Raw genomic sequence first — 22,844 nt, forward strand, 5'->3', positions numbered from 1 at the left:
AGTGCCACTGACCAACTGGGGTGACTATGATCCCTTTGGGAACCTCCAGATGCCATATAGGGTTGTTCTGACATCAGTATTGCATTCAGGGGTTCATATTTTTGCTATAAATGCATCCTAAGAGGCTAAGTTAAAAATCCCATATACTGACAATTATAAACTTGTGTCACGAAACAGTCTCAGTCAACCCAGTTATAAATTAAAGTCAACAGTTATATAATTGTAATTTTCCAAGGTCAGGGGTATTGAATATTTACTCAGGCAGGTGCCTCTGAAAGGCAGCTTTCTGAAGCTTGAAGTTATTTTTACTAGAGGGGAGGGGATTAGGGTCTTTGATGAAAAAACATCACTTGTAGTTTAACATTAAAGCATTTGATATACAACATTTAAATCATTGTTATTTATTTAGGTGAAAAGCTATGTCAAACTCTTTGAAAGTAATTTTGTGGGGCTGTTTGCCATTGACACGACAGCTGGATAGAGACTGAAAATATTGGGAGGGAGTACTGGGATGGTATTCACCAAAAAGCTGCAGGACCAGGTGTCATACCTGCAACCAATGACTGTAGCCTCGGTACATCACATTGGGCTCCCTGCTGTACAAAATGAACTAACTCAGCACTCCTAAAGCAATGTCTTAACCCCCCGCAAAATGTAATAACTTGGTTCTTTTTCAAGCTGCAAGCCCTAAGCCAATAAATGAAGCATTGAATACTTAAGGCAAAATGTCACACCTATCCACAGTTAAATGTTTGATCACTCTACTCAAAGACATTTTGCAATTAATAATAACACACATCTTTAATCAAAACTTATTTTGAAACAAATGTACATGTTATCAATATATTGTCTGTTATTATCCTATTTAGGTATGAAATATATTTTATTTGCAGACAATTCACATTATTTATACCTCGATTTGTTCTTCCAACACTTAGATATGATTTATGAGGTACATAGTGTCCTAACCTTTGACTCCTTTTCATGGTATAATTAAAAATCATGCAATGGAATGCAATTCTAAACACCTTCGAAACATGGGGTAAGATACGTCGCTAGGCAACAGCAATCATGCGAGACGAAGCGTAGAAGTAAACCTTTATTATGAATAGATTTATAATGACGGCTTACCTACAAATCAGGTACAAAAACAACACAGAGAAAAAAAAAAGTTAAACAATACATTTTTAAAAAACGTAACAAGAATTTTCTGTGGTGAAGGAACTTAAAAATATTTGTCATTTTCTCGCGGGAGTTCCTTGGTTGCCTAGCAACGAGACTCTAACCACAGCGTACTGTTTTGCTCGGTGTGATGCTCTTTTCTGGTTTAAAAAAACTAAATGCATGCTTATCAGTGGAAGAAGTTTTTGGATTGCTTTTGCTGATTTAATTAATTTAAAAGGCGCTGTGTAAAATAAATAAATAAATAATAATAATAATGGCTTCTGTCGTCGCACAGACTCATTTTATCTTCGGTCTACGGACAGGTGTGGGTAACAACATAAGTTTTGTCGATGAGCACACTGTAGTTTTCCCGAGCGGAAACAGCTGTGTGTGCTACAACACCGTCCAAAGATGTCAGAGATTCATTCCAGGTATGTTTTAAATACGTTTAAGCCATCTGTCTTTGGTTTCATTGATTCCCTGTATTTGTCTAACCCCATATCAAAGCACAGTTGTACAAAAAACAGAAGGAGCATATCCTACTAATTAATATATTTTTAAGCCAGACATTTTTTACACCCTATTTACGCCATTTCCACTGTTTTTGTGTTTAACAGGGTCAGAGAAAAGCAGGGGCATGCATGCTCTTGCCATCAGTGCCAACCGCCGTTACCTGGCAGTGTCAGAGAGTGGTGAAAAGGCCACCATCACTGTGTTTGACCTGCAGCATGAACAGGGCAGGAAAAGAAAAATCCTCACTGCAGGAGACATGGTTGTTCAAGAGTTTGTTTACATGGCTTTCTCACCTGACTCCAAGTACCTAATAGGCCAGACAGGTGGCCCTGATTGGATGCTGATCATCTGGCTTTGGGAAAAACAGAAAGTCATAGCTACAGTGAAGACCAGTAGCTCAACCAATCCTGTTTCCCAGGTGAGTCATACATGCTGAATCATTGCACAGCTCCCTGTAAGCACAAACAACCACACTTTGAGCGGGTTATACTATTCGTTCATGTCCCATCAGGTCAGCTTCAACCCTTACAACAACATGCAGCTCTGTGTGAGCGGAACTGGTGTGCTCAAGCATTTCCGCTACGCAGAGGGAGCCCTCAAACAGATCAGCTTCCCTAAGGTGGAGTCCATCAACTTCCTGTGCCATGCCTGGATGTCAGCAACTCGAGTGATTGCTGGGACAGACACGGGCAGGCTGCTGGTGTTCGAATCTGGAGAGCTGCGAAGAGAGATCAACATGGCTTCTAAGGCTGTGCAGGATCAGTCTGATAGGTCAGAATACTACAAATGATGTCAACATAATTAATCCACAAATAGTCCTACATGTGAATGCTCACTTTCATTATGTAGCATAGGCCAGGTGTTAAATGTAATAAGAATACCAATCATTGAGATAGATTCATAGGACTAGCACATTACAATAGACATAAGAAAAATAAGAATAAAAACATACAGTAACTCTTTGACTTAAAAAAACGTCTCCATAAAATACTTAAGACTTATTTTTGACTTCTAAAACAATATCTTAGTCCAACCTCTGCTTTTGATTCACTAACACAACTTTATTAATCCAAAGGCTGATACATTTTTTTTATGTTATCACAGCTGACTGTAATACAAGTATAACTGAGCTTTCTCAACCACAGTGGATTAAACATTATACAGTGATAATGATGATGAGATGATGCTGAAAGCTCAGAGAACATTAATTGATCATGTGGTTTCAGTCTGAAGATGATTGAGTGACTGCCATGACCTCTTTCAATGAAATAGTTGTAGTTATAAATCAATAACCCACAGAGCTTTGCAGTATCGAACTGTTGCTAATTGTATTCATTCACTGCACAGGCTGCTGGATATGAAGAAGATCAAAGACGATGACGTGGATGAAGGTACCAGTGCGCCTCACATCACAGCCATAGTGTCATACTCAAAGGGCTTCGCCTGCTCTTTTGGGCCAGGCACTGTCTGCCTTTTTGAAAAGAATGAGGATGAAGGTTACAGGAAGAGCAGGGAGATACAGGTGAAGCTTTATTCAGGAAGCAATACTACAACAGGCTCTGTGTATGTCACAAGTCATCATTTGTATTTAACTGTATCAGATCCCTCCAGACCCAAACTGCAGTGAGCTAACCCCGGCTGAGTGTCAGCTGATTGACACAATGTGCATCAGTCCAGCAGAGGAGACTTTGGCCATCAGCACAGACAGAGGACAGCTTTACAGCTTCAATCTGTCCTCTGTGGAGACGAACAAGGTATAACAGTCTCATCTAGCAGTAAACTGACTTTGTTTATAGCATCACAGTAAGTTAGTCTAAAAGAGTCTCCTCGTGTAAAAAAAAAAACCAAAAACATTTGTTGGTTTGTATGGTAAAATCCTGTTTTTATGCTGCTGAATCTCTTAAGGATAACATATAATTTAACATAATTAGTCTCTAACCTATCAAATTAAAGTCAGTTATGTATATTTCATCTTTGTTCTTTTCTTATTCTTATATCACGTCATCGCTTCCATGGCTCCAAAGACGTGTACTTCTTGTCTTGCTCGACTCTTCCTCTCTCCTTCATGTTCTATTCTTCAAATCCACATGCACTGGTGAATGTAAAGAGTGTTACTGTATCCTTCAGGAGGAACAGTTTGAGTTCCTGTCGCAGTCCTTCCACTCCAAGTCAATCACTGGTTTGTCCGTCTGCGTTCGAAAGCCTCTTGTGGCCACCAGTTCTCTTGACCACTCTGTCCGCATCTGGAACTATGACACAAAGTAAGACACACTAGTCACACCAAAACCTGTTGCTTTTAAGGGATCCAAATATAAACAAAGTGAGCTGAATTATTTTGACTGCAAATTGAGGTTTGAGGATGCACAGAGAGAATCATATAAAAGCCATGTCTTGTAAAGGACCAGCAATCAAAATCGGATGTCAGACAGTGAATGCAAAGCTCAAGTACAGTATACTAAGAACACCTGTGTCTCTACACTGCCTCTCAATGTTAATTGTCACCAGATCGTTGGAGCTGTACAAGGAGTTCCAGGAGGAGGCCTACAGTGTGGCACTGCACCCCACTGGTCTCTTCATGCTGGTGGGCTTTTCAGACAAACTGAGGCTGATGAACCTGCTCATTGACGACATCCGCACATTCAAGGAGTTCACTGTGCGCGGCTGCAGAGAGGTGGGATATATATATATTTCTGATTGTGTGCTCATTAAAATTGTATGCTCTTTATTTCACAGCCACACGATGCACTCATCAGCTCTTCACATTTGTCTGTTCTTCTCTCTCATCACCTCAGTGTTCTTTTAGCCATGGTGGCCACATGTTTGCTGCTGTCAACGGAAATGTCATCCACATTTACTCTGTCCTCTCTTTTGAGAATATTATCAATCTGAAGGGCCACAATGGAAAGGCAAGTTGTCTTTTTCACAGCATGAATAACTTGCAGTAAGTTAAAAAAAACAAAAAAACAAGTGGAATACCTACCCAAAAAGATTTAGTAAAGTGCAAACTTTTTATGCAGGTGCATGGCATTGAATGGAGTCTGGATGACAGCCGGCTTGTGTCATGTGGGGTGGAAGGTGCGGTGTATGAGTGGAACATCCAAACCGGCAAGCGAGAGTCTGAGAGCGTCCTCAAGTCCTGCAGCTACACAGGTGTTGCCTTCTCCTCAGACTACAAGACAATCCTGGCTGTGGGGACAGACTTCACTCTGAAGGAGATCCAAGATTGTCAGGTCAGAAAACAACATATTGCTCTGTCTCTTCTGAGACATGGATGACAAATAAAGCTTTGGAAAAAAATTGGACAAACATTCTTCAAAAGGAGTTTCTAGTGCAATGACGACAGTTTTATTAAATGTAGTCTACTGTTTGTCTTTTCATTAAAAGTGTATCTAATGAATAACAAGCTTTGTGATGATTAATCACATTTAATTGCATAAATCAATTCAGGATTGCATTACAGATATATTTACTCCTTAACCCTGACTATGTACAACAGTTATTTCAAACTTCCACATTTAATTTCACTCCATTCTTCACGTTTTTAGGAGTTACTTGGATACCTTGGTCAAAAACAAGCAGAACCAGACTCATTAGTATGCAGACATCTTCCAATTGGCTGGGCCCACAAAATGTGATATATAGAAAGAGAAAAAATAAGTAGAACGTATTGTTTGCATTAGGTGTTCTTTTACAACTCATAGAAAAAAACACACTGTATGTTACACAATAGTGTTGAATTTGGTAGATTAAGAGAACAAAAAGACAATGATGTTCTCTGTTGGATGTGCTTCTCTTTGGTCCACAGGTCCTCAGGGAGGTTCCTGGTGATGACGTTGCTCACACAGCTGTGGCAGTGTCTCACTCTGGGAGGGTTGTTTTCACTGGGACTTCCAGTGGAACCATCAGAGCCATTAAATATCCATTACCCTTCCAGAAAGAATGGATCATGTACCAGGCCCACTGTGGTCCTGTCACCAAGGTTGGTCTAACACTGAACCGACAGTAAAGCGGTAATCAGTCTTCAGTCAGTGTGGGTCGAAGACTTAAATGTTTGAGAACTACCAAACAAAACAGGTTCTGTCTGTCATGAAAAGTCCATCAACTTACCTGCTTTGTTTTCAGATGGTGATCACTTATGATGAGCAGTTCCTGCTGTCTGCGTCTGAAGATGGCTGCCTGTTGATGTGGAAGATCATCGATAAAGAAGGACGCGGACTAAAGAGCAATAGGCAGATGATCCACACTGAAGAGGTCCTCGTCACCAAGTCCGACCTGGAGGAGAAGGTTTGTTGGTGTGTTTATGTGTTACATCATGACACTCTGTTGTTAAAGCTCTGTTCAGATCAAACTAGATAAACCCGTGTCTGCAGATCCAGAATATGCTGGAGCTGCGGATGCGTCTGGAGGAGCTGCAGATGGAGAACGAGTATCAGCTACGCCTGAAGGACATCAACTACAATGAGAAAATACAGGAGCTTTCTGACAAGTTTACCCTTCAAATAGAATCTCTGAAGGCAATGCAACAGGTATGCTGCTCATCGCTATCAGATAGCTGCACCTGGATCAGTGAGGGGTCTCATTCTAACACGTAATGTGTGTTTAGGCCATGAAAACAGAGATGGAGAAGCAGGAACGTGAGCAGCAGGAGACGTCTGCAGAGGTCACAGTGAAACACTCCAAAGAGCTCAAGGATTTGGGTAAGAAGAAGGATTGCAGATGTGATCAATGAAGAAACTATCCAGGGACAGTGTTTGTTCTACATGGATAAATCATTGTGTTTGTTTACTAATGTCACACAGAGTTATCCTACAGCCAGAAGCTGATTGTGGAGCACGAGAAGTTCCAGGATCTTCAGCAGAAATATGAAAAAATGCAGGAAGACTATGAAAACCAACTGAAGGCTGTAGAGGAGCGCAGAGTCCAAGCCCTGGAGGAAATGACGCAGATCTACGAGGCCAGGCTGCGGGAGAAGACTCAACTGCTGTCTCAGGTTTGACAGTGGGAGACGTAGAAGGAAGGGGGCAGAGCTCAAGAAACGACATGTTCAGAGTTGGACTTCTTTTATTTCCTGCAGTGTCAGGAGGAATCACAGCAGCAGATACGGGAGTACAAAGAGATGATAAGACAAATAGAGGAGGATGAGGAGAGGAAGCTCCATGACATCCAAATCAAGTATGAGAGGAAAGTGCACACTGAGAAGGGGTTCAACATACAACTGAAAGCAGAAACTGGTATTGTTTCACAAAAGGTGAGCCAAGCTCCTTGCCTTTCACTGAAATCTGAGCTGTTATATTTTCAACCAGGCTTCTTCTTCCTCTTCCTATATTTCATTTTACTTTGCCTCTGTTTGCCTCCTCTGTTATTTTATTGTTTCATTGTGGGTATGCGTTCAGGTGTATACTCTACAGAAAGAGATTGATGAAAAGTGCACAGACATAAACAAGATGAAGCAGGAGCGCCAGAGGCTGATGGGATTGATCCGCTCACTGGAGAGTGACATTGAGGAGCTGAAGCGGCAGATCTCCGGACACGAAAAGACCAACCAGGACAAGGTAGCTGATATCAGGACTTACTGTTACTCAGCGTTGAACTACAACACAGTGCCTTTATCCCCAGTAACCACTTCACTGTAAAATAGTTTGAAGCGAATCCCCCACAAAATGATAAACAGAAATGTTGTTCATTCACGACATATCTCTCCTGCTTACAGGACAAGACCATCTCCAACTTGAAGAAGAACAACCATGACCTGGAGAAGTTGAAGTTTGTTCTTGATGTCCAGTTAAATGAGTTGAAGAAACAGACTGAACCCCAACAAGATGACATCAATGAAAAAAAAGAGCGAATCCGTCTGGTCCGTATGCGTCTGTGATTTTAAGAAAATTGTACAAAATCACAGTGTTCGATAAAAAGTTAGACTTTGCTTCATCAGCACATTGGAGATATGTGTCCATGTTAGGGATCTTTTTTTATCCAGTGTTTCCTCTCACTTGGACACAACTGATACCCCTGCATTACTTTACATTACTAAACGCCAAGGCCAACTGCCCCTCACAAAGAAACTGTCTATTAACAGTGAATTTGTGTTCGACAGCTTGAAGGGGAGCTGGTGCAAACAGACAACAGCAATACTCAACTGAAGCTCACTGTCTCCGAGCTGAGGTTCAACCTGAGGACCAAAGACAAAGAGATGCGCAAAGAGATGCAGAAGGTAACGACGCACACTCATGGTTATCTCAGCAAAACTGCAAGGTGAAACGACTTGTTGGACAGCTTTGAAGATCAGGCTCAGTCTGTTACTTTAAAAGTTCTCTGTCTAATATGATGCACTAGTTTTCCTTAGCCGTTACAAAGCGTTGTTCTGGGACACTACAAATGCTTTTTATCACTGGTCAATTTGAAACCAACACATGTAAAACGTTTTTAAAAAATTCACCCTTTTTTTTTAACCAGGTGAAAGATCTGGAGACACAACTCCAGCGGCTCAAGTCAGATCTCCATAACTGTGTTGGCTTCATCCAGGAGCCAAGGAAACTAAAGGACAGTGTGCAGACCATCTACAGCCGCTATGTATCACAGTCTGATCGGGTAAGTGCTTCAGAGCTCTATATGTTGAGACAGTGTTAAACTGTGAATGTGCAGGCCATCAGTATACATATACTCATTTCCACATTACTTTAATAGTCTTCTTTAGAATTGTACTACATACTATGTGTGTGTTGTTTCCAAGGTGGAGAAGAGCGCTGGAGACGAAGACACTCATAGGGCCTTTGTTCGGCAGCATGATCACATGGAGAAGACTATTGGTAGTCTTAAGATGAGGCTTTTAAAATCAGCTGAGGATCACGAGCGAGTCTATGTCAAAATCATGAAGGTAAACTATAAAACAAAGGACATTACACGGACAATTCTTCAACAAAAGTATGTAGACTTGTGTTTATCAGAATAACTGAAACAATCTGATATTAATTGCATGTAGCATGTCTGCCTCCAGTGATGAAAGTCTGTGCACTTTTTAGTATTTTCTTTTCATGTGTATTTTCGGCAGGAGAATATGACTCTGATTGCTGAAATCAATGAACTGCGCGCGGAGCTGCGGCTGGAGAGGACTCAGGTCAAAGACTACAAAGCTCAGCTCGCCAGCTTGAAGAGGACCAACAAGTCGCGTCCTAACACAGAGGAAGGACCAAAAATGCCGCCCACACACGAAGACAGCAACTAAAAAATATGCAAAAAAGACAGAATTCCCCTCAGGTGACGTTAGCACCCCACAGTGAGGAATGCTGAGGATTGTTCTCAGTTAAGCTGTCACAAACACTAACAATCTGAACAACACAACTCATAGGCTCTTTTGTTCACACTACAGGATGTTCTTGCATTGAACATATGTATAACAATGTTCTTGCATTGTTCAAATTAAATGTTTCATTTTGTGATAGTCTGTCTTGAATGTACTACCAGTACATTAACACTTTCTGGATGATTGATATAAGAACAAGAAACCAAAATGACTCCTCCAAACACTATGAAGATATAATTAAAAATTATTGTATTGAAACCATTCTTCTATCCCTTAGCATGTTTAATTATTGTCAGATAATTCACACCTGTATTGAAATGGTCTCACTCTTGCAGATGCATGCAGTAATCTGAGAGAAATGTTCAACTGTTAGAAGCTACAGATGGATGATGGAGAGGTGGTGGGGAGGGCCTGAAGGTTTGATTGCAGCAGTGGTGCAGGGCGGCGCTGGCAGAGCAGAGACAGAGACCGGAAATCTAACAGCTTAAATAGAGTGTCAAATATGGAGGATGTTTGTGGGAAATTAAAAGTCAAGTGTGACTAGTTCTTAATTGTTGATTTTGTTACTCAACATGAACACCAGATGTAAAATTTGGTAAATGAACTTAAGCTTAGATATTCAAAGCGCTTTCACACCGCAGGTCACACTTACACATTCACACATTGATGGCAGTGGTCGCTTTGTAGTAAGACCATCAGAAATAATGAATCCCATTCATGCGCCACCAAAGAAACAGCAGGAGCAATTTGGGGTTAAGGGTCTTGCTCAAGGACATGTTGCTGCAGCAACCGGGGATCAAACCCTCAACCTTCCACTTGAGAAGATTCTACAGCCGCCATAGTTGTGATCTCAAGTAGCAGGTCAGAAACCTTTTTGATTTGAAGAATGACCTTTAGATTTATAAGCCATATAGATATAGTGTGAAGTTATAAATAGATCTCTTTATCCTTGTGAATATAACACACTCATTAAAACAGACTTAGATGTATATACTACCAACTTCATACAAATATCCATCTAGCACATAGAGAAGCTCCATGAACTCCTTTAACCATTGAATTGATGCTTCTTTTTTTTTTTATCATGACCAACGTACCAATTTTATTGGTACGTTGCATATTCCACGACCACCTTCCCTAACGACTTAAAATTGATTCTTACCTTTGAATCTTGAAGATTGTCATCACTCAGTTGTTATAAATTTAATTTTAAAACAAGATTTGAATAACTTATTTATGAAAGAGTTTGTTGACAGTCGATAATGCTCCGTGCCAGTCATTGAAGATAGTTTAGAACATAAAAGATGGTTGGACTTGTATTGAAATATAACAATACAAACCTTGTGCTTCTCAAGGGTTCCTCCAGCCCGTTCAAGCACCTTTCAGTTCCCTCTACACATTTCCCTTTTTCATAGAATAAAAAGACTGTGACTAATAAGGGTTGTCTTATTTTGGATTGTTCTTGCTAAGATATGGAAGGATTTAGAAAGTATTAATGTAAGTGTGGTCCCAGAACAAATGTGTAAAACGTGCTCTGGACTGATTAAAAGTAAAGATTTATTTACAATTGAAAACAACTATATTTAAAACATGTTAAATATTTTTTTAAAAAGCAACAAAAGTTTCAAACATAAATGCAAAAACACACATTACAAAAGTGTTAAATGTTAAAGAGCACAAAGTAAAATGTTGAGAGAGGTTGAGGTTTAGATCTATCAAAAGTTTGCAGACATCTTTGTGACGTCGAGCTTCAGGTCGACCACGTGCACCTCGATCCTTCGGTGCAGCTCCTCCACCGAGGTCGACAGGGTGTCATACAGAGCCTGCGCACAGTGAAGTGACACGTTAGTCTAAAGTATGGAACGAAACCAAAACAAACATGCAGCGGAGGAAGTGGTCGTACCTGAGCTTTCTCCACCTCTTTGCTGCAGACGTCTCTCAGAATCTGGATCTTTGCCTTCAGCTGCTGCGTCTCTGCCGAGACCTCCTGGATTTTGTCGACCATATCCTCTCGTTTCTGATGGATCTGGTTACATTGCCTGGGGAACAGGACAGGATTGTCATATCGTTTTGATTTTCCCAGACGTAATACTGTAAATATCATGCTACTGTAAACAGAATGGTTGTTGTGAATAATGTTGTAGCATGAATATACCCCAGCACATCTTGAACGTGCTGCTCCTTTATCTCCCACTTCTTCTGCCTGCGGATGTTCTGTTTGGACTCTTTGTCCAGCTTCATGCCCAGAGCTCGCTTCAGCTGACCCTCCTCTTTGCAGAGGTCCTTCAGCTCCTTCTGCTTCTTCTCAAGCTGAGCCATTAGCTCCTGGTGCTGCACGCAAACATGCAATCAAGGCAAAAATAAAACACTAACGCAAACAAGTCAAGAACAACACCTGTGCAGGAAAGGATTCCAGATGGGGCTCATGCATCTTGATCAGTCTGTAACAACTATACACTGATTTCTGCTGGATTTTTTTTTTTGAAATAAAGTTAATCTCTACAGTAGGTTGTATATCTGTACATGTCTGCAGATGTGCTCTTTGTATTATTATCATTATTATGTTTGAGCTGTTCTTTGTGCTCCACTCCACAAACTGACCCCATTGTATCTGATAAGGTTGATGTGGACACTGATATGCTGCCTCTTATTATCAAACACGTCTGGTTGAGAGGTCCTTACTGACCTCCTCCTGCCTCTGTTTGTTCTTGTTCATGCTGCTCTCCAGGTCCTGCAGCAGATTGTACATCTGCTGTATCTCAGTCTCCGTGTGAGTCACGCTCTGCACCATGCTCTGCAGCTCCACCCCGCGCTCATCTGTTTCTTTCTGCGGAAAAAACAACGCCATCGCTGTTATATCACACAGGTGAGTGAGACAACCACTCACACGTAAACAAAGTCACCTGGCCTCTTTTCTACTCACGATGGAGTTCTTGATGTTCTTGACAGTCTCCCTCATCTTCTCCATCTGACTCTTCAGCTCCTCTGGAGACTCCACGATCTGAGACTTGAGCTTGCTGATGTCTTCTTTCAGGTTGCAAACATCAACCTTCACCTGGGCCTGACACACACGGGGGCAAACATCAGGCTATGCCACATCCACTTTTCAATCAATTTAAATACTTAAGACAAATATCAAATATTGACAACACAGCAACCTACCACTTTCTGAGTCAGCTCTGCAATTTTGGTTTTCCATTCGTCGATGTTTTCTTTTTTCGCGTTCTGAAAGAGGAGGCGTTTGTGTCACTCGAAAGCCCAGAAACACAATAATGCTTTTATAGTTTGGATTCTTTTAAATAAGCCCTACCACTTCCTGGTAATCATGCATGGTGTTGGTCTTCAGCTCTGAGAGAGCTGCGGCCAACTCATCGGCCTCGGCCTGCTGCTCGGGAGGGATGGTCCTAAACAAGCAGCAGAAGACAAAGTGAATACTAGCCACCGAAACTATCGTATTATTGTTGAGACACTTAGCTTGTGATCATCACATACATGTGTGTTAAGAGAGATTAACCTTTAGTTATCGAAGTTAAGAGATGCAACAAAAACGTTATTTTTATCGTCTGTCATGATACAGACTGGTAGAACGTTTGTTTGGAATGAAGTTCAAACTCCTGTTTTCTGGAGCAGCATCTTAACAAACAACAAATCACATTCATTCAGACACTTACGTCAGCCTCTCGATCTTCCTCTCTGCTTCCAGATTGCCTTTAGTGTACGCCTGCAGCCTGTCCATATCTGCCCTCTGACATCACAGACACTGACTGTTAGAATACACAAACACTGACATCTGACAACCTTTACCGTGCTCTATGAGGCCTGACTCAAAGTGACCGTTTGAAATGCATTAAAAAAAAAAAAAAAAAAAAGACTCTAAACTGGCAGCAGTTGTAGGTTTGTGTATGCACACCTGTGTAGATAACCTAAAGCCCTGTTTCCACCAAACGGTCCAGTACGGATCAGTACGTTTGGTACAGTAAAGCCTGGTGCCGTTTGTGTGTCCACAACCAACCGTGCCCTATTTGTTGGGCGGCGTCTTAGCCGGATGTCGATTGCCACGTCAGCTATGTAATAGCCTCATATTATAGCAGCCAATTTACACAGCTGATTAATTCATCACAGACGAATGACACAGTAAACAAAGACCATTGCAGTTTTTTTTTAGGAGAAGAGAAAGGAAAGTAAATGAAAGGAGAGGGAGCTTTGTTTCAGAGAGGGCTGTGTGTTGAGAGGAGAAATATACAGACGGATAAACAAACGACTGTGTATTTAAAACAGGCCCGGGCTGTGTTTCAACAGACTGCAGAGTTTAGCTCCATCATTTAGGGTCAGATTGATATACTTAGCACCCCAACAGAAGGGTACCAACAAGTAGGACGGTGCATTTTTTTTTTTTTAATCTTTCCCGGCTTTAGTCTATGGAAACAAACACCACAAACTGAAACTGAAACTGAACCGCTTGGTGGAAACGGGGCTTAACATACAAACTTGGCCTGCTTCTCCACGATCATGTCCATTCTCTGCTGTCTGAAGTGAAGGAAGTTCATGATGGCGCTCAGAACAGTTAGAGTCTTCTGCTTTTCTGCAAAGAAAGAACAACAAACATTATCCAGGTCACCTTGACGTCTCACTGTATTTATTAGATGTCAGCGACTTACTTGGAGCGAGAAGGTCGTTCAGTGAAAAATCATACACCAGGCACATTGGCAGGAACTGACGCCTGGAACAAGAACAGTGATGTTGAAAATATGAATACAGGAACAGTACAGCTGTTGCATAATATAACTGTGAAACACAAGTCTTGTGCTGGCATCTTTCAGGTGTTTGAGTTAGAATGAAAGGAATGAATGTCTCTGAATGAACACGCCATGTATGTAACATGTCCTTTTTTTAACTCTTCTAGTTTAATCACTTGTTTCTGTGTTAACTGTTAGGAGAGCCACTCAACAAGCCCCTCTGGGTTTAATTAGCTTCTCCAGCACATTTCTTTCAAAACACATCCTTTGTTTGTATTAACTAATCACACTGTCCGTTTTTTTTTTGTGTGTGTGCATATTATCTAGTTTGTGTTTGTTTTAAGTGTGTGAAATAAAAAAATAAATGTTATCAGATAGAGCCACACAGATTTGATCCTGTGGTAACTGTTTCATGTTGTAAAACATTCAGGGGAAACCACAACATAACTCACATGCGCATGTAGACACTCGTGATGGCTGTCGCCCCCTCATGATAAGTTGGATTCTGAATGTTCTCCAACATTGGAACCTGTAGGAGAACAAATAGGAAATCAGTCTCTTTCATGAATAAAAGTCAGCGTCTGTTTCAGTGTTCTTCTGTCATGTTGGTTATTTCCTAACAGCTGAAGCAGGTACAAATGAGGACCGATGAGACGTGACTAGAAGTCATCACATCGGTTGCACTTTGATTAGATGTAATAACACCTACATGGATTCTTCCTGACAAATAAACTGAAAATAAATAAATAACAAGCGGGTGTGCGACCGTCAATCTTATCTGTGATGTGTAACCAAGGCTTGGATGTTACCTGTCAGTACTTACCATGGAGTGACACTCGGGTCTGAAACGGTACAGGAGATGCAACACTCTCATGTACAACGTTTGGACGGTCTCCGGCTGGAAGAGAGATGAAGAGGAGGAGATGTTAATGTGGCTGTCGTTTAAGAGAGCACAGAGGACTAACCGCTGAAAATCAAACATCTTTCCCCGACGTAGATTCAAACCGTCTGTGAGGGAAATGACACCGAGAACCAACCTGTCGAAGACGCAGTCAGAGTGTAGGGCAGAGACGACAGAATAAAACTTTACTGATCTGCTTATGATGTTGATCAAATGTTTTTGGTCTGATTTAAGCAGAATAGTATTATAAATCGATTAACTGATGAAGAATCTATCAGTGTAATATCAGCAACAACGTTTTCACTTCCAATACGATATCGATCTGATAAACTATCAGCACGAATCACACAGATTTTTATGACTTATTTTGTAGTATTGAATGTTTGAAAAGGCTCGATCAAGTGATCTTACTCAAACAGAGAACAATAGTTGGTAACAGAAAAAACTAACCATAACATAATATCTACAGCATTCTACGAGGGAATAAAATAAATAAATAAATTAGAAGACCCTGAAAAATAACTTAAACAAATCAAATAAAAAGAAATTATACTTTTACATTCTGTTAAATGGTCTCTGCTTATCGGGGCACTTAAATCGAAGATTTCAGATACATGCCGATAAAATCCGATTTTCGTTTTCTGGCTGATATCAGACCCAAATCGGATTGTGACACCCCTAATGATGAGCGCAGCCTATATACAACACTGTGATGCTCTAACAAGGTGAGAGAGGATGGTTAACGGTTAATCCTTGACAATGATTGTTTATAGAACTCATCAATGACCGAATGATTGTTGTTGTTTATATTGTTAATGATGTACTAACTTGATGTTTGTGTTGTGGAAAATATAAACGACATTCACTACCGCATGACAAGGTTATTACATGTACTATATCATTTTGACAGTTACATTATCATTATATGGGGACTGTAATGTAAAAATTTGAACCCAACATAGTCGTAAATGTTTTGTTGAAAAAAGTCTTTGTTTCAATGTGTATATTTAAACATTACCTATTGGTAATAAACCAAAGTTAAATTACTAACGTGGTTTAAAGTGAAATATATAAATATAGCTGTCAGCCACTATGAGTAAATAGAGTCACCTTGGGAGCAGGGGCCAGCTCGTTTTTGGTAAAGTGTTTCGCTTCTTGACCGGTCAGAACTTCTGTTCGGTAAAAGTTCACCACAGCGTCCAAAGAGTAGACAGGAAACGTGTTATCAGACATCGTCGCAGCCTTACTCTTGATAAACAAAACCTGGAGAAAAAAGTACAAATTCAGAAAATGTTTTCAACCCAGACGACGAAAACAAAATTGGCGCCTTAAATCCACTTCCTTGTTGATTTCCAGACTGCGCAGCTGATTGGTCACTTACTTCTTCTACCGATGTTTGACGAAGGATACAATACTCTCTACCGCCCTCTACTGCATTAATGTCAAACTCAATTTATTTTATCTCTGAATTTCATCTGGATTTAAATAGATTAAAATAGTATGTTTTGCTAAAATACAGAAAAAAATTAAATATAAAGTATATAAAACATTCAATAGAGTATGAAACTAAAACTGAAATTAAACCACAGAAGAGAAGCTTTGTAAAAGGGATATAATCTACCATTTTTAAACTCTATTGATTTTGGGGAATAATGATAAGATATCAATGCACCCTTTCCAGGAAATAGGTTTATAAAGACACTTAAGGAACCACTCCATTTCGGTTTCCAGGTTTGGTAAAGGACAAGGTGTTGGTGTTTTATTTTATTTATTTTTTTGACAATACAAAACACATTTTACCAATCTTTTACATATCTAGATTATACTAAATTTGATTTTTCATTTAAAAGAAAATACCTTAAATGTGGTTATATTAAAGGCTGTTTTAAAACTAACAGTATAATTACCTTTTGCTTATCATTACATTTCCATTTTGAGATCTAATGTATTTTGATCTGCATTTAAGGGAGAAGCTTGTAATTGTACTGCCTCACATGTATCGTAATGTGTATTGTTGATTAAGATTACTTCTTTAAATCGTTTAAAGTCTTATTACAAAGAAACGCACGTGATATAATAAAAGGTTTTTGCTAAACAACGCCGCGTGACTCTCGGTCTGCCCTCCACAGCAGCAGGGGGCGCTAATTTCACTGTGCAAAGATGAAATATTCACGTGACACAACAAGGGACCCATCGCTGTAGATGCTCGGTTGTCTTGGAGGGTGCTTTGTGATATTTTTTAAGTTTAAAGTCTACTGTGTGGATCTACTTTTATTGAGTTGTCGATGGTGAAAGTGTTCACGTGGTACAGGTTTGAACTTTGAGCCATAATGGCTGCGAACTGGACTGAGAGAATCTCTGCATTCAGCAGCAGCCCGTCGCTCTTCCTGTCAGGCACAACAGCTGAAGCTTTCCTCGCAGAGCTGCTGCGTGAGCTGCGAGATGACAGAGCCAGTTATAGTGTCAAGGTAAGAGGAAACACTGAGGAGGGAAATGCTCTTCTCTTCACTTCACCTTCTTCCTCACATGTGTTACAGTCTCATGCTGTATTAGTACACAGTGGCTTTAAATGGTTTTTATGTAGCCTATCTGTTGTGACTTTAATGACATTTTAAAGATTTTTTTTCATTATTTCACTGATATCGTCTTATTAATCTTGAATAGTATGTGGTGTTGTTTATTATCGTCTCTGCAAAGCACTTTGGGCAACACTAGTTGTTTTTAAACATGCTGCTGTATATGAACAAAATGACTTAACTTTTCTGGATGTTTATTGACCAGTCTGTTCTTTCTTTTCCTCCATCTCAGGTCCTCCTGTTGTCCCCCATATGTGAGTACCCAACTCTACTATGTCCATCAGACTCAGTGGGAGAGGAGAGCGCCCTGGAGCTTATGTCCGTGTTTGCACAGTGTCCTTCCAAATATGTCCACTTTCGTTGCCAACTCCTCCTGGCCCTTACCTCTGTGCTCATCTGCACGTCCTGCGTAAGCAATCAATCCCGTGTGTCTCAAGATTTCCTAGACCTGCTGCTCCAGTTGGCTCAGGACACCAGCGACCTTCAAGGTGATGGAGCTCTTCGATCTTTACGGGCCACGGCCTGCGACTGCCTGCGGGAGCTGGAGGCCTGCTCTCCGGGCCTTCTCTCCCAGCACTTGGAGCTCTTTGGTGGGCTACGTCAGCGAGAAGGCTCCAGACTCCACCAGGCCTATGCTGGACTTCACACTCTGGTGCTCAGAAATGCAGTGTATCAGCTCACCCAGGAGGCTGGAGCTGGTGCTGAACATCTTAAGGCTCTTCTGGGTGGAAATACCACAGTGGCATGGGAAGCAGAGCAGGACTCAGACACGACGAAAAACAAAGACTCAGCCTTCTTGGCCTCTCTCATCCTGGGACCCATGGGTACAGTTCCCACCCTCCAGACTGGGTCGGATAGTAAGGAGTTGCGTTCGGTGCTGTCCTCTCTCCTGGAGGAGTCCTACCTCATGACTCCGATGTGTCAGGCTTCACTGCTTTATAGACTGACGGAGGTGGTTGCCATGGTCCCGGGTGTTCCTCCGTCTGTATTCAGAGCTCAGCTGCTGAGGCTGCTGGGCACGAGTGAGGTTTGTGTTGAAAAAAACAAACAAAAGTTAAATAGGGTCTATGATTGTTTCCTTATTATTGCTGTTTTTAAGCAGAAGTGGTGTCAACAACTGTTTGCAACTTTTATTTTGGCTCAGACATCAATCAATGGAGTGAAGTGGTAGTTGGTGGTACAGATAGGATTGGGTGTTTTCGTCCTTTAAAAAATCAAATAAAACAATTAGACTGACTCCTCCTCTCCTGGACTCCTTGTCAGAGTCAAATGTTCGTCAAAAAAAAATATATATATTGTAAGGCTCCTATCATGCCAAGTGCCCCACCTGACAATCTCAGATTTGGATAAATTGTGTATACAGGTTGTGCTAAAACTAAACCACCTAGGCCAAAACTAATTTTATTTTTGAAATTCTAGCGGAAATTTAGATGGGTATGTTTATTTTTAGCACTGCAGAGCACATGAGTAAAGGCCTCCTTAAAATAGGAGTACTGTATCTCAGGAACTACTTACACCTTCATTGCAGCCGAACGTATGCCGAATTTCATCAAAACCTGAGATAGTCAGCTGGGGAGCATTGGAGCAATCAGCACCACACATTCTCTTGCAGGAAATGTCACAGAGGCACAGCTTGTCAACAGGCAGGGCAGCCAATTGATTGAGGCCCCATGCCAGTAGGGGGCCCCCAAATTTTAAACCACAGCAGTCCCTCTAATAAGGGTCAAAAGCATGATTCATCAGCATGATGAAGGTTAAATGAAGAGGAGTCATCCGTGTGTGGGGGGGGGAGGAGGAAAATAATGATTTTGGAGGGGATCCCAATCGATTTTTGCCGAGGGCCCCAACAGACCCCCAGAATCACCACTGTTACAGACATGCAGACCTCGCCCAGCTTTCAATACTTCAATTAAAAAAACTGTTTATAAAGAGGTCAGCGGATTATTGTTTGTAACAATGAGACAGCCTCAGAATGATCGGCTGTTAAAGTTCGAGCACCAGAGAGTGATATTTCAGAACCGTGCCTCCACACTATGTTCGCCTTATAGAGCGTTAATAATCATCAGTCAGGAGGTTCATGTCCACAAACATGACAGCTGCAAAAAGGTGTGATTACAACCACATTAAGCACATGATATAAATACAAAACAAGAGCAACAGTATCTATTTCAGTGCAGTGAAGCTAAGACATCTTATGACCGGCGACACGCCGCCTGCATCCACTGACAGACTTTTTGTTGCAAATCCAGAAACAACTCTCGAAGTACGGAGTGGTTAGGATGGTTAGTGGACTTTGCTGAGGAGCAAAGAGTTGTGAAATCTGTTGACTCAGTGACAACAGCTGATTGGTCCATGAAATATTCCAAAAAAAAAAGCTCTCCTGATGAAAAGTGCAGAAAAGGGCTTTTTGGTGATAACTGTCAGATACGAGAGAAGCGTGTTGTTGTACGTTTGGACTCCTCAAAGAGTCGTCGGTTTGAACTGAAGCCATACGTTTCCTTTCTCTAATCTTTGCTTCCCCTCCCCTGCTCCCTCCAGGTCTGCCTCCTTCACGCCACTCTGCTGATGAAGTGCGCCTTCACGGACAGCCTCTTCAGCGCTGAAGACGAAGCGTTCGTCCTGAAGCGGCTGGTGGTTCTCTCGCAGCACCCGCTGCTGAGCACGCCCGAGAAGCTCCTCTACATGGACTGGATCCTGCACTTCCCCGAGAACCGGCCTATCGGCTGCGGCGACGGCGGCGACGAGACCCTCCCGGTGCTGCTGACCCCCCGGCTCGCCTCGGCTCTACTGCCCACCGTGCTTAACGACAGCGCCACCATGCTGGCTCGCCTTAATTTGCTGTCTTTGGTCTACCTGGAGGAGGGGGAGGAGGGGGAGGAGAGCTTAGGGTTGGCGTACCTTTACGAACATCTCAACTCGCTGCTGCACATCGTGGAACACGGAGGCAGCCGGGAGTTTGTCGTCACCTTTTTTAGAGCCGCCTTCCTCTTCCTTTTCCACTTCAGTCACTTGGAGCGCTTCGCTAACAGCCTGCTGGAGAAGTTGTGTACGCTATATTTTAGCCACACCCACCTGGCGCCACAGCTCATCAACCTGGCCGACCAAACCCAGGAGAAGCTCCCCGAGTCCGACTGGGCTTTGAGGCTCCTCAGAGCTCTCCAGGGAGTCATCACCGAGGCCCCGCTTTCCCAACTCAACCCGCAGGATCTGAGGCAACACCTCAAAACGCTCGCTCGAGTGGCCGAAGAAGGAGAAATCCCCCAGCAGAGCACCCTCAGCTTCCTCTCCGGCGTCACCGCTCAATCTCCCGCCTCGCTTTTCATGGGTGGCGGCGACTGGCGTCTGGGGAACAGCCTGCTGGGCATTTGTCGCCGACTCCTCGACCACCCCAGCCTGGACTCGCTGCTCCTCCCGCAGGCCGACATCCTCCAGCATCTGGCCTGCAACTACGGCGACACGGACATCCAGGACCACGCCCGCCTCTACTACAGCCTCCTGACCACGCTGTCCCGGGAGAAGCTGGTCAGCGTGCTGGCACAGGGTTTGAGCGAGGGGGGGCGGCAGGTCAAGAAGAGAACGCTGTCTTCCATTATGGCTGAGAGCGAGGGGCTGACGAGCGCGCTGAGCATCCACCACACGGAGAACGCCATAATCAGGCTGGTCGAGGTCCGATCTGAGCAAGATGAGGCGACACACACGGATACGGAGAGTGAGCAGAACTCAGAGACCCGTCCTCACGCCGCACTGACGGACTACAGAGCTCAGTTTGACGAGTCTAGCTTTGCCTCTGACGTCACCTTAAACTACCTGCTGATGTGGGGAACAGACCACTCCCACTTTGATCAGCTCTTCAGCATATGCCTCCACTTCACCCTCACAGACGGCCACTATGAAGAGCTGAGTGACATCAGCGTCCCCTGTCTGTTCAGAGACAGACCGCCGCCCACCGTGCGGCTGAGACTGAAGCCGAAGCGTCCGTACCCCACCGTCCTCCAGGCCAGCGCCCTCTTCACCACGCAGGACGGGCTCACGTGGCTCACGGCCCTGCCCGACATCCACGTGGCTTTCCAACAGACCTTCTCTCCTCCGCCCGTTCCCTCAGCCTGGGGACGAAGCGAAAAACGGAGCTTGTTTGAAAGTTTATGGGATGAAATGAATTCGGAGAGCGGAGAGAAGGATCTAGAAGGCCGTGCCACGAGCCTGTTCTGCTGCCAGCTGGAGGAGGACGCTCTGGTTGCTTTGGTGAAGGAACACTTCCTTCCCTTCCTCATGCCGAGGTTTGGAAAAGACGAGATCAAAGTGCTTTTCTTCCTCCCTCCTCGGTCCCACGTGCTGCTGAAAGTCCAGGCTGAGGAAGACGCCGTGCACTTCAAGATCTCGACAGACGACTGGCAGCTTCTGCCTCACATAAGTTCATATCTGCTGACGATCACAAGCTCGCCAAAGAATCTCAGCGCTGACTGTGAAGCATGACACTGCCTGGTTTTTAATTAGCAGCTTGCTTTTAACAAAAATCAACCTTTTTTCAGTCCTTTAACCCCCAAACTGTCAAACAGAGATGATTAAAAACTATGTTTTTGCACTTTAATTCGTCGCCAATGTAATAAAACCACTTCTTAAACCTGATGTTCTTGTCAATCATTTAACAAATAGTTAGTGAGGACAGAGGGTCCCTGATGTCATACTGTACGGCTCCAACATGATCATGGCTGTGCAAAATAAACAGAGTCAAGAGTTGAGCTTTAAGTTAGCAGTCAACATGTTAAACAAAGAGTCACTTTTTGTTGTAGAATATCTCAGCTGGTTTATCTCTCTTCTTGACGTCATTGTGCACAACAGGACAGGAGCAAAAACCTGCCAGACTACAACTTTTACAGAAGAGAACAATGACTCTGATCTTCGTCTTCTGCAGGTTTGTATTAATCAATGTATCGATTAATCAACCTCAAACAAATCGACTGATTGAAACAAGTAAAGACAGTAAAACTGAAAGTGGAGTTCAGCAAATACTGAGAATGATGTTGCATTCGTGGGCTGTCTGACACGTCGGAAAGTTTTGAGAGAGAGAATTTATTGATCCTGAGGAAATCCAATATGAAAAATGCACATGAACACCTGCTAAAGTATGAACAGCGATTTACTTGCTCAATGAAAGATTAGAAATAATCTCCTTTCTCTAAAAAACATAACTCTAACTAGCAGGATTGCACGAAAGATTAGTGCTGAACTGTGGGCTTTTGATTTCAGGCCCTTCTGTCACTTCTTGTCTTCTCGGGTTTCTGTCCCTTTTTTTTTTTGCCTGACGTGTCACTTTGTTTAACATAACTTGTTCTTTGTCTTAATTTGTATTTTGCTGCCAAATAAATGTAAAAATAAATGTGAATATTGTCCAGCAGGTGGTGACCTCAGAGAGTCAAATACATCTTACAGGAACAACATGGAATCGTTTAGGCTGAGAGACGTTTTGGCACTGAAGAGTTCAAAATGCAATTTCACACCTTTCTGATGGATCATCGCGCTGCACTGGAGAGACCTTGTGACTTACTGTGGAGGAATTTCTTGATTTGAGGTTATTTAATCATTCTATTATAATAATGTAGGCTGCAGTCGTGGTGTATACAACCCCAACAGAAGTAGTGAAGAAAGTGACTTCT

The 22,844-nt window shown here is 42.4% G+C and overlaps 3 protein-coding genes across 3 annotated transcripts; 2 read left to right on the forward strand and 1 right to left on the reverse strand.

Moving 5' to 3' along the window:
* Positions 1 to 1,282: 1,282 nt before the first annotated feature.
* On the forward strand, positions 1,283 to 9,235 carry cfap57 (cilia and flagella associated protein 57). The gene is made up of 21 exons (XM_079341193.1): positions 1,283 to 1,595; positions 1,782 to 2,095; positions 2,189 to 2,448; positions 3,025 to 3,199; positions 3,279 to 3,431; positions 3,805 to 3,938; positions 4,183 to 4,348; positions 4,470 to 4,583; positions 4,695 to 4,907; positions 5,483 to 5,656; positions 5,800 to 5,961; positions 6,048 to 6,203; positions 6,281 to 6,374; positions 6,477 to 6,667; positions 6,752 to 6,925; positions 7,071 to 7,229; positions 7,388 to 7,531; positions 7,772 to 7,888; positions 8,131 to 8,265; positions 8,408 to 8,551; positions 8,726 to 9,235. Exons 1-21 carry the CDS (start codon positions 1,439 to 1,441, stop codon positions 8,897 to 8,899), a joined length of 3,510 nt encoding a protein of 1,169 aa, XP_079197319.1. The 5' UTR covers positions 1,283 to 1,438; the 3' UTR covers positions 8,900 to 9,235.
* A 1,282-nt stretch (positions 9,236 to 10,517) lies between these two features.
* On the reverse strand, positions 10,518 to 15,980 carry nuf2 (UF2 component of NDC80 kinetochore complex). The gene is made up of 13 exons (XM_079341197.1): positions 15,725 to 15,980; positions 14,537 to 14,611; positions 14,166 to 14,242; positions 13,636 to 13,697; positions 13,462 to 13,559; positions 12,649 to 12,722; positions 12,288 to 12,381; positions 12,140 to 12,202; positions 11,901 to 12,038; positions 11,664 to 11,804; positions 11,133 to 11,308; positions 10,881 to 11,016; positions 10,518 to 10,800 (listed from the first exon to the last, which is right to left on the reverse strand). The coding sequence occupies exons 1-13, from the start codon at positions 15,845 to 15,847 to the stop codon at positions 10,693 to 10,695; spliced, it is 1,365 nt and encodes a 454-aa protein (XP_079197323.1). The 5' UTR covers positions 15,848 to 15,980; the 3' UTR covers positions 10,518 to 10,692.
* Positions 15,981 to 16,692: 712 nt separating this feature from the next.
* Positions 16,693 to 21,836, forward strand: ap5b1 (adaptor related protein complex 5 subunit beta 1). Its single transcript, XM_079342696.1, has 3 exons — positions 16,693 to 17,082; positions 17,423 to 18,217; positions 19,729 to 21,836. The coding sequence occupies exons 1-3, from the start codon at positions 16,945 to 16,947 to the stop codon at positions 21,661 to 21,663; spliced, it is 2,868 nt and encodes a 955-aa protein (XP_079198822.1). The 5' UTR covers positions 16,693 to 16,944; the 3' UTR covers positions 21,664 to 21,836.
* Positions 21,837 to 22,844: the final 1,008 nt, after the last annotated feature.

Source organism: Symphodus melops (genome assembly GCF_947650265.1).
Source record: "Symphodus melops genome assembly, chromosome: 4".
Classification (NCBI taxonomy): Eukaryota; Metazoa; Chordata; class Actinopteri; order Labriformes; family Labridae; genus Symphodus; species Symphodus melops.

Bases quoted from the DNA above. Each gene is read 5' to 3' on its own strand.
- cfap57 (XM_079341193.1), top strand. From the start codon at position 1,439: ATGGCTTCTGTCGTCGCACAGACTCATTTTATCTTCGGTCTACGGACA. The intron at 3,200-3,278 runs GTGAAGCTTTAT...TAACTGTATCAG, and splicing joins GGAAGAGCAGGGAGATACAG to ATCCCTCCAGACCCAAACTG. The intron at 4,584-4,694 runs GCAAGTTGTCTT...CTTTTTATGCAG, and splicing joins TGAAGGGCCACAATGGAAAG to GTGCATGGCATTGAATGGAG.
- nuf2 (XM_079341197.1), bottom strand. From the start codon at position 15,847: ATGTCTGATAACACGTTTCCTGTCTACTCTTTGGACGCTGTGGTGAAC. The intron at 14,612-15,724 runs GTGACTCTATTT...TCTCTCTTCCAG, and splicing joins AGCTGGCCCCTGCTCCCAAG to CCGGAGACCGTCCAAACGTT. The intron at 13,560-13,635 runs GTAAGTCGCTGA...CTTTCTTTGCAG, and splicing joins GAACGACCTTCTCGCTCCAA to AAAAGCAGAAGACTCTAACT.
- ap5b1 (XM_079342696.1), top strand. From the start codon at position 16,945: ATGGCTGCGAACTGGACTGAGAGAATCTCTGCATTCAGCAGCAGCCCG. The intron at 17,083-17,422 runs GTAAGAGGAAAC...CCTCCATCTCAG, and splicing joins GAGCCAGTTATAGTGTCAAG to GTCCTCCTGTTGTCCCCCAT. The intron at 18,218-19,728 runs GTTTGTGTTGAA...TGCTCCCTCCAG, and splicing joins GGCTGCTGGGCACGAGTGAG to GTCTGCCTCCTTCACGCCAC.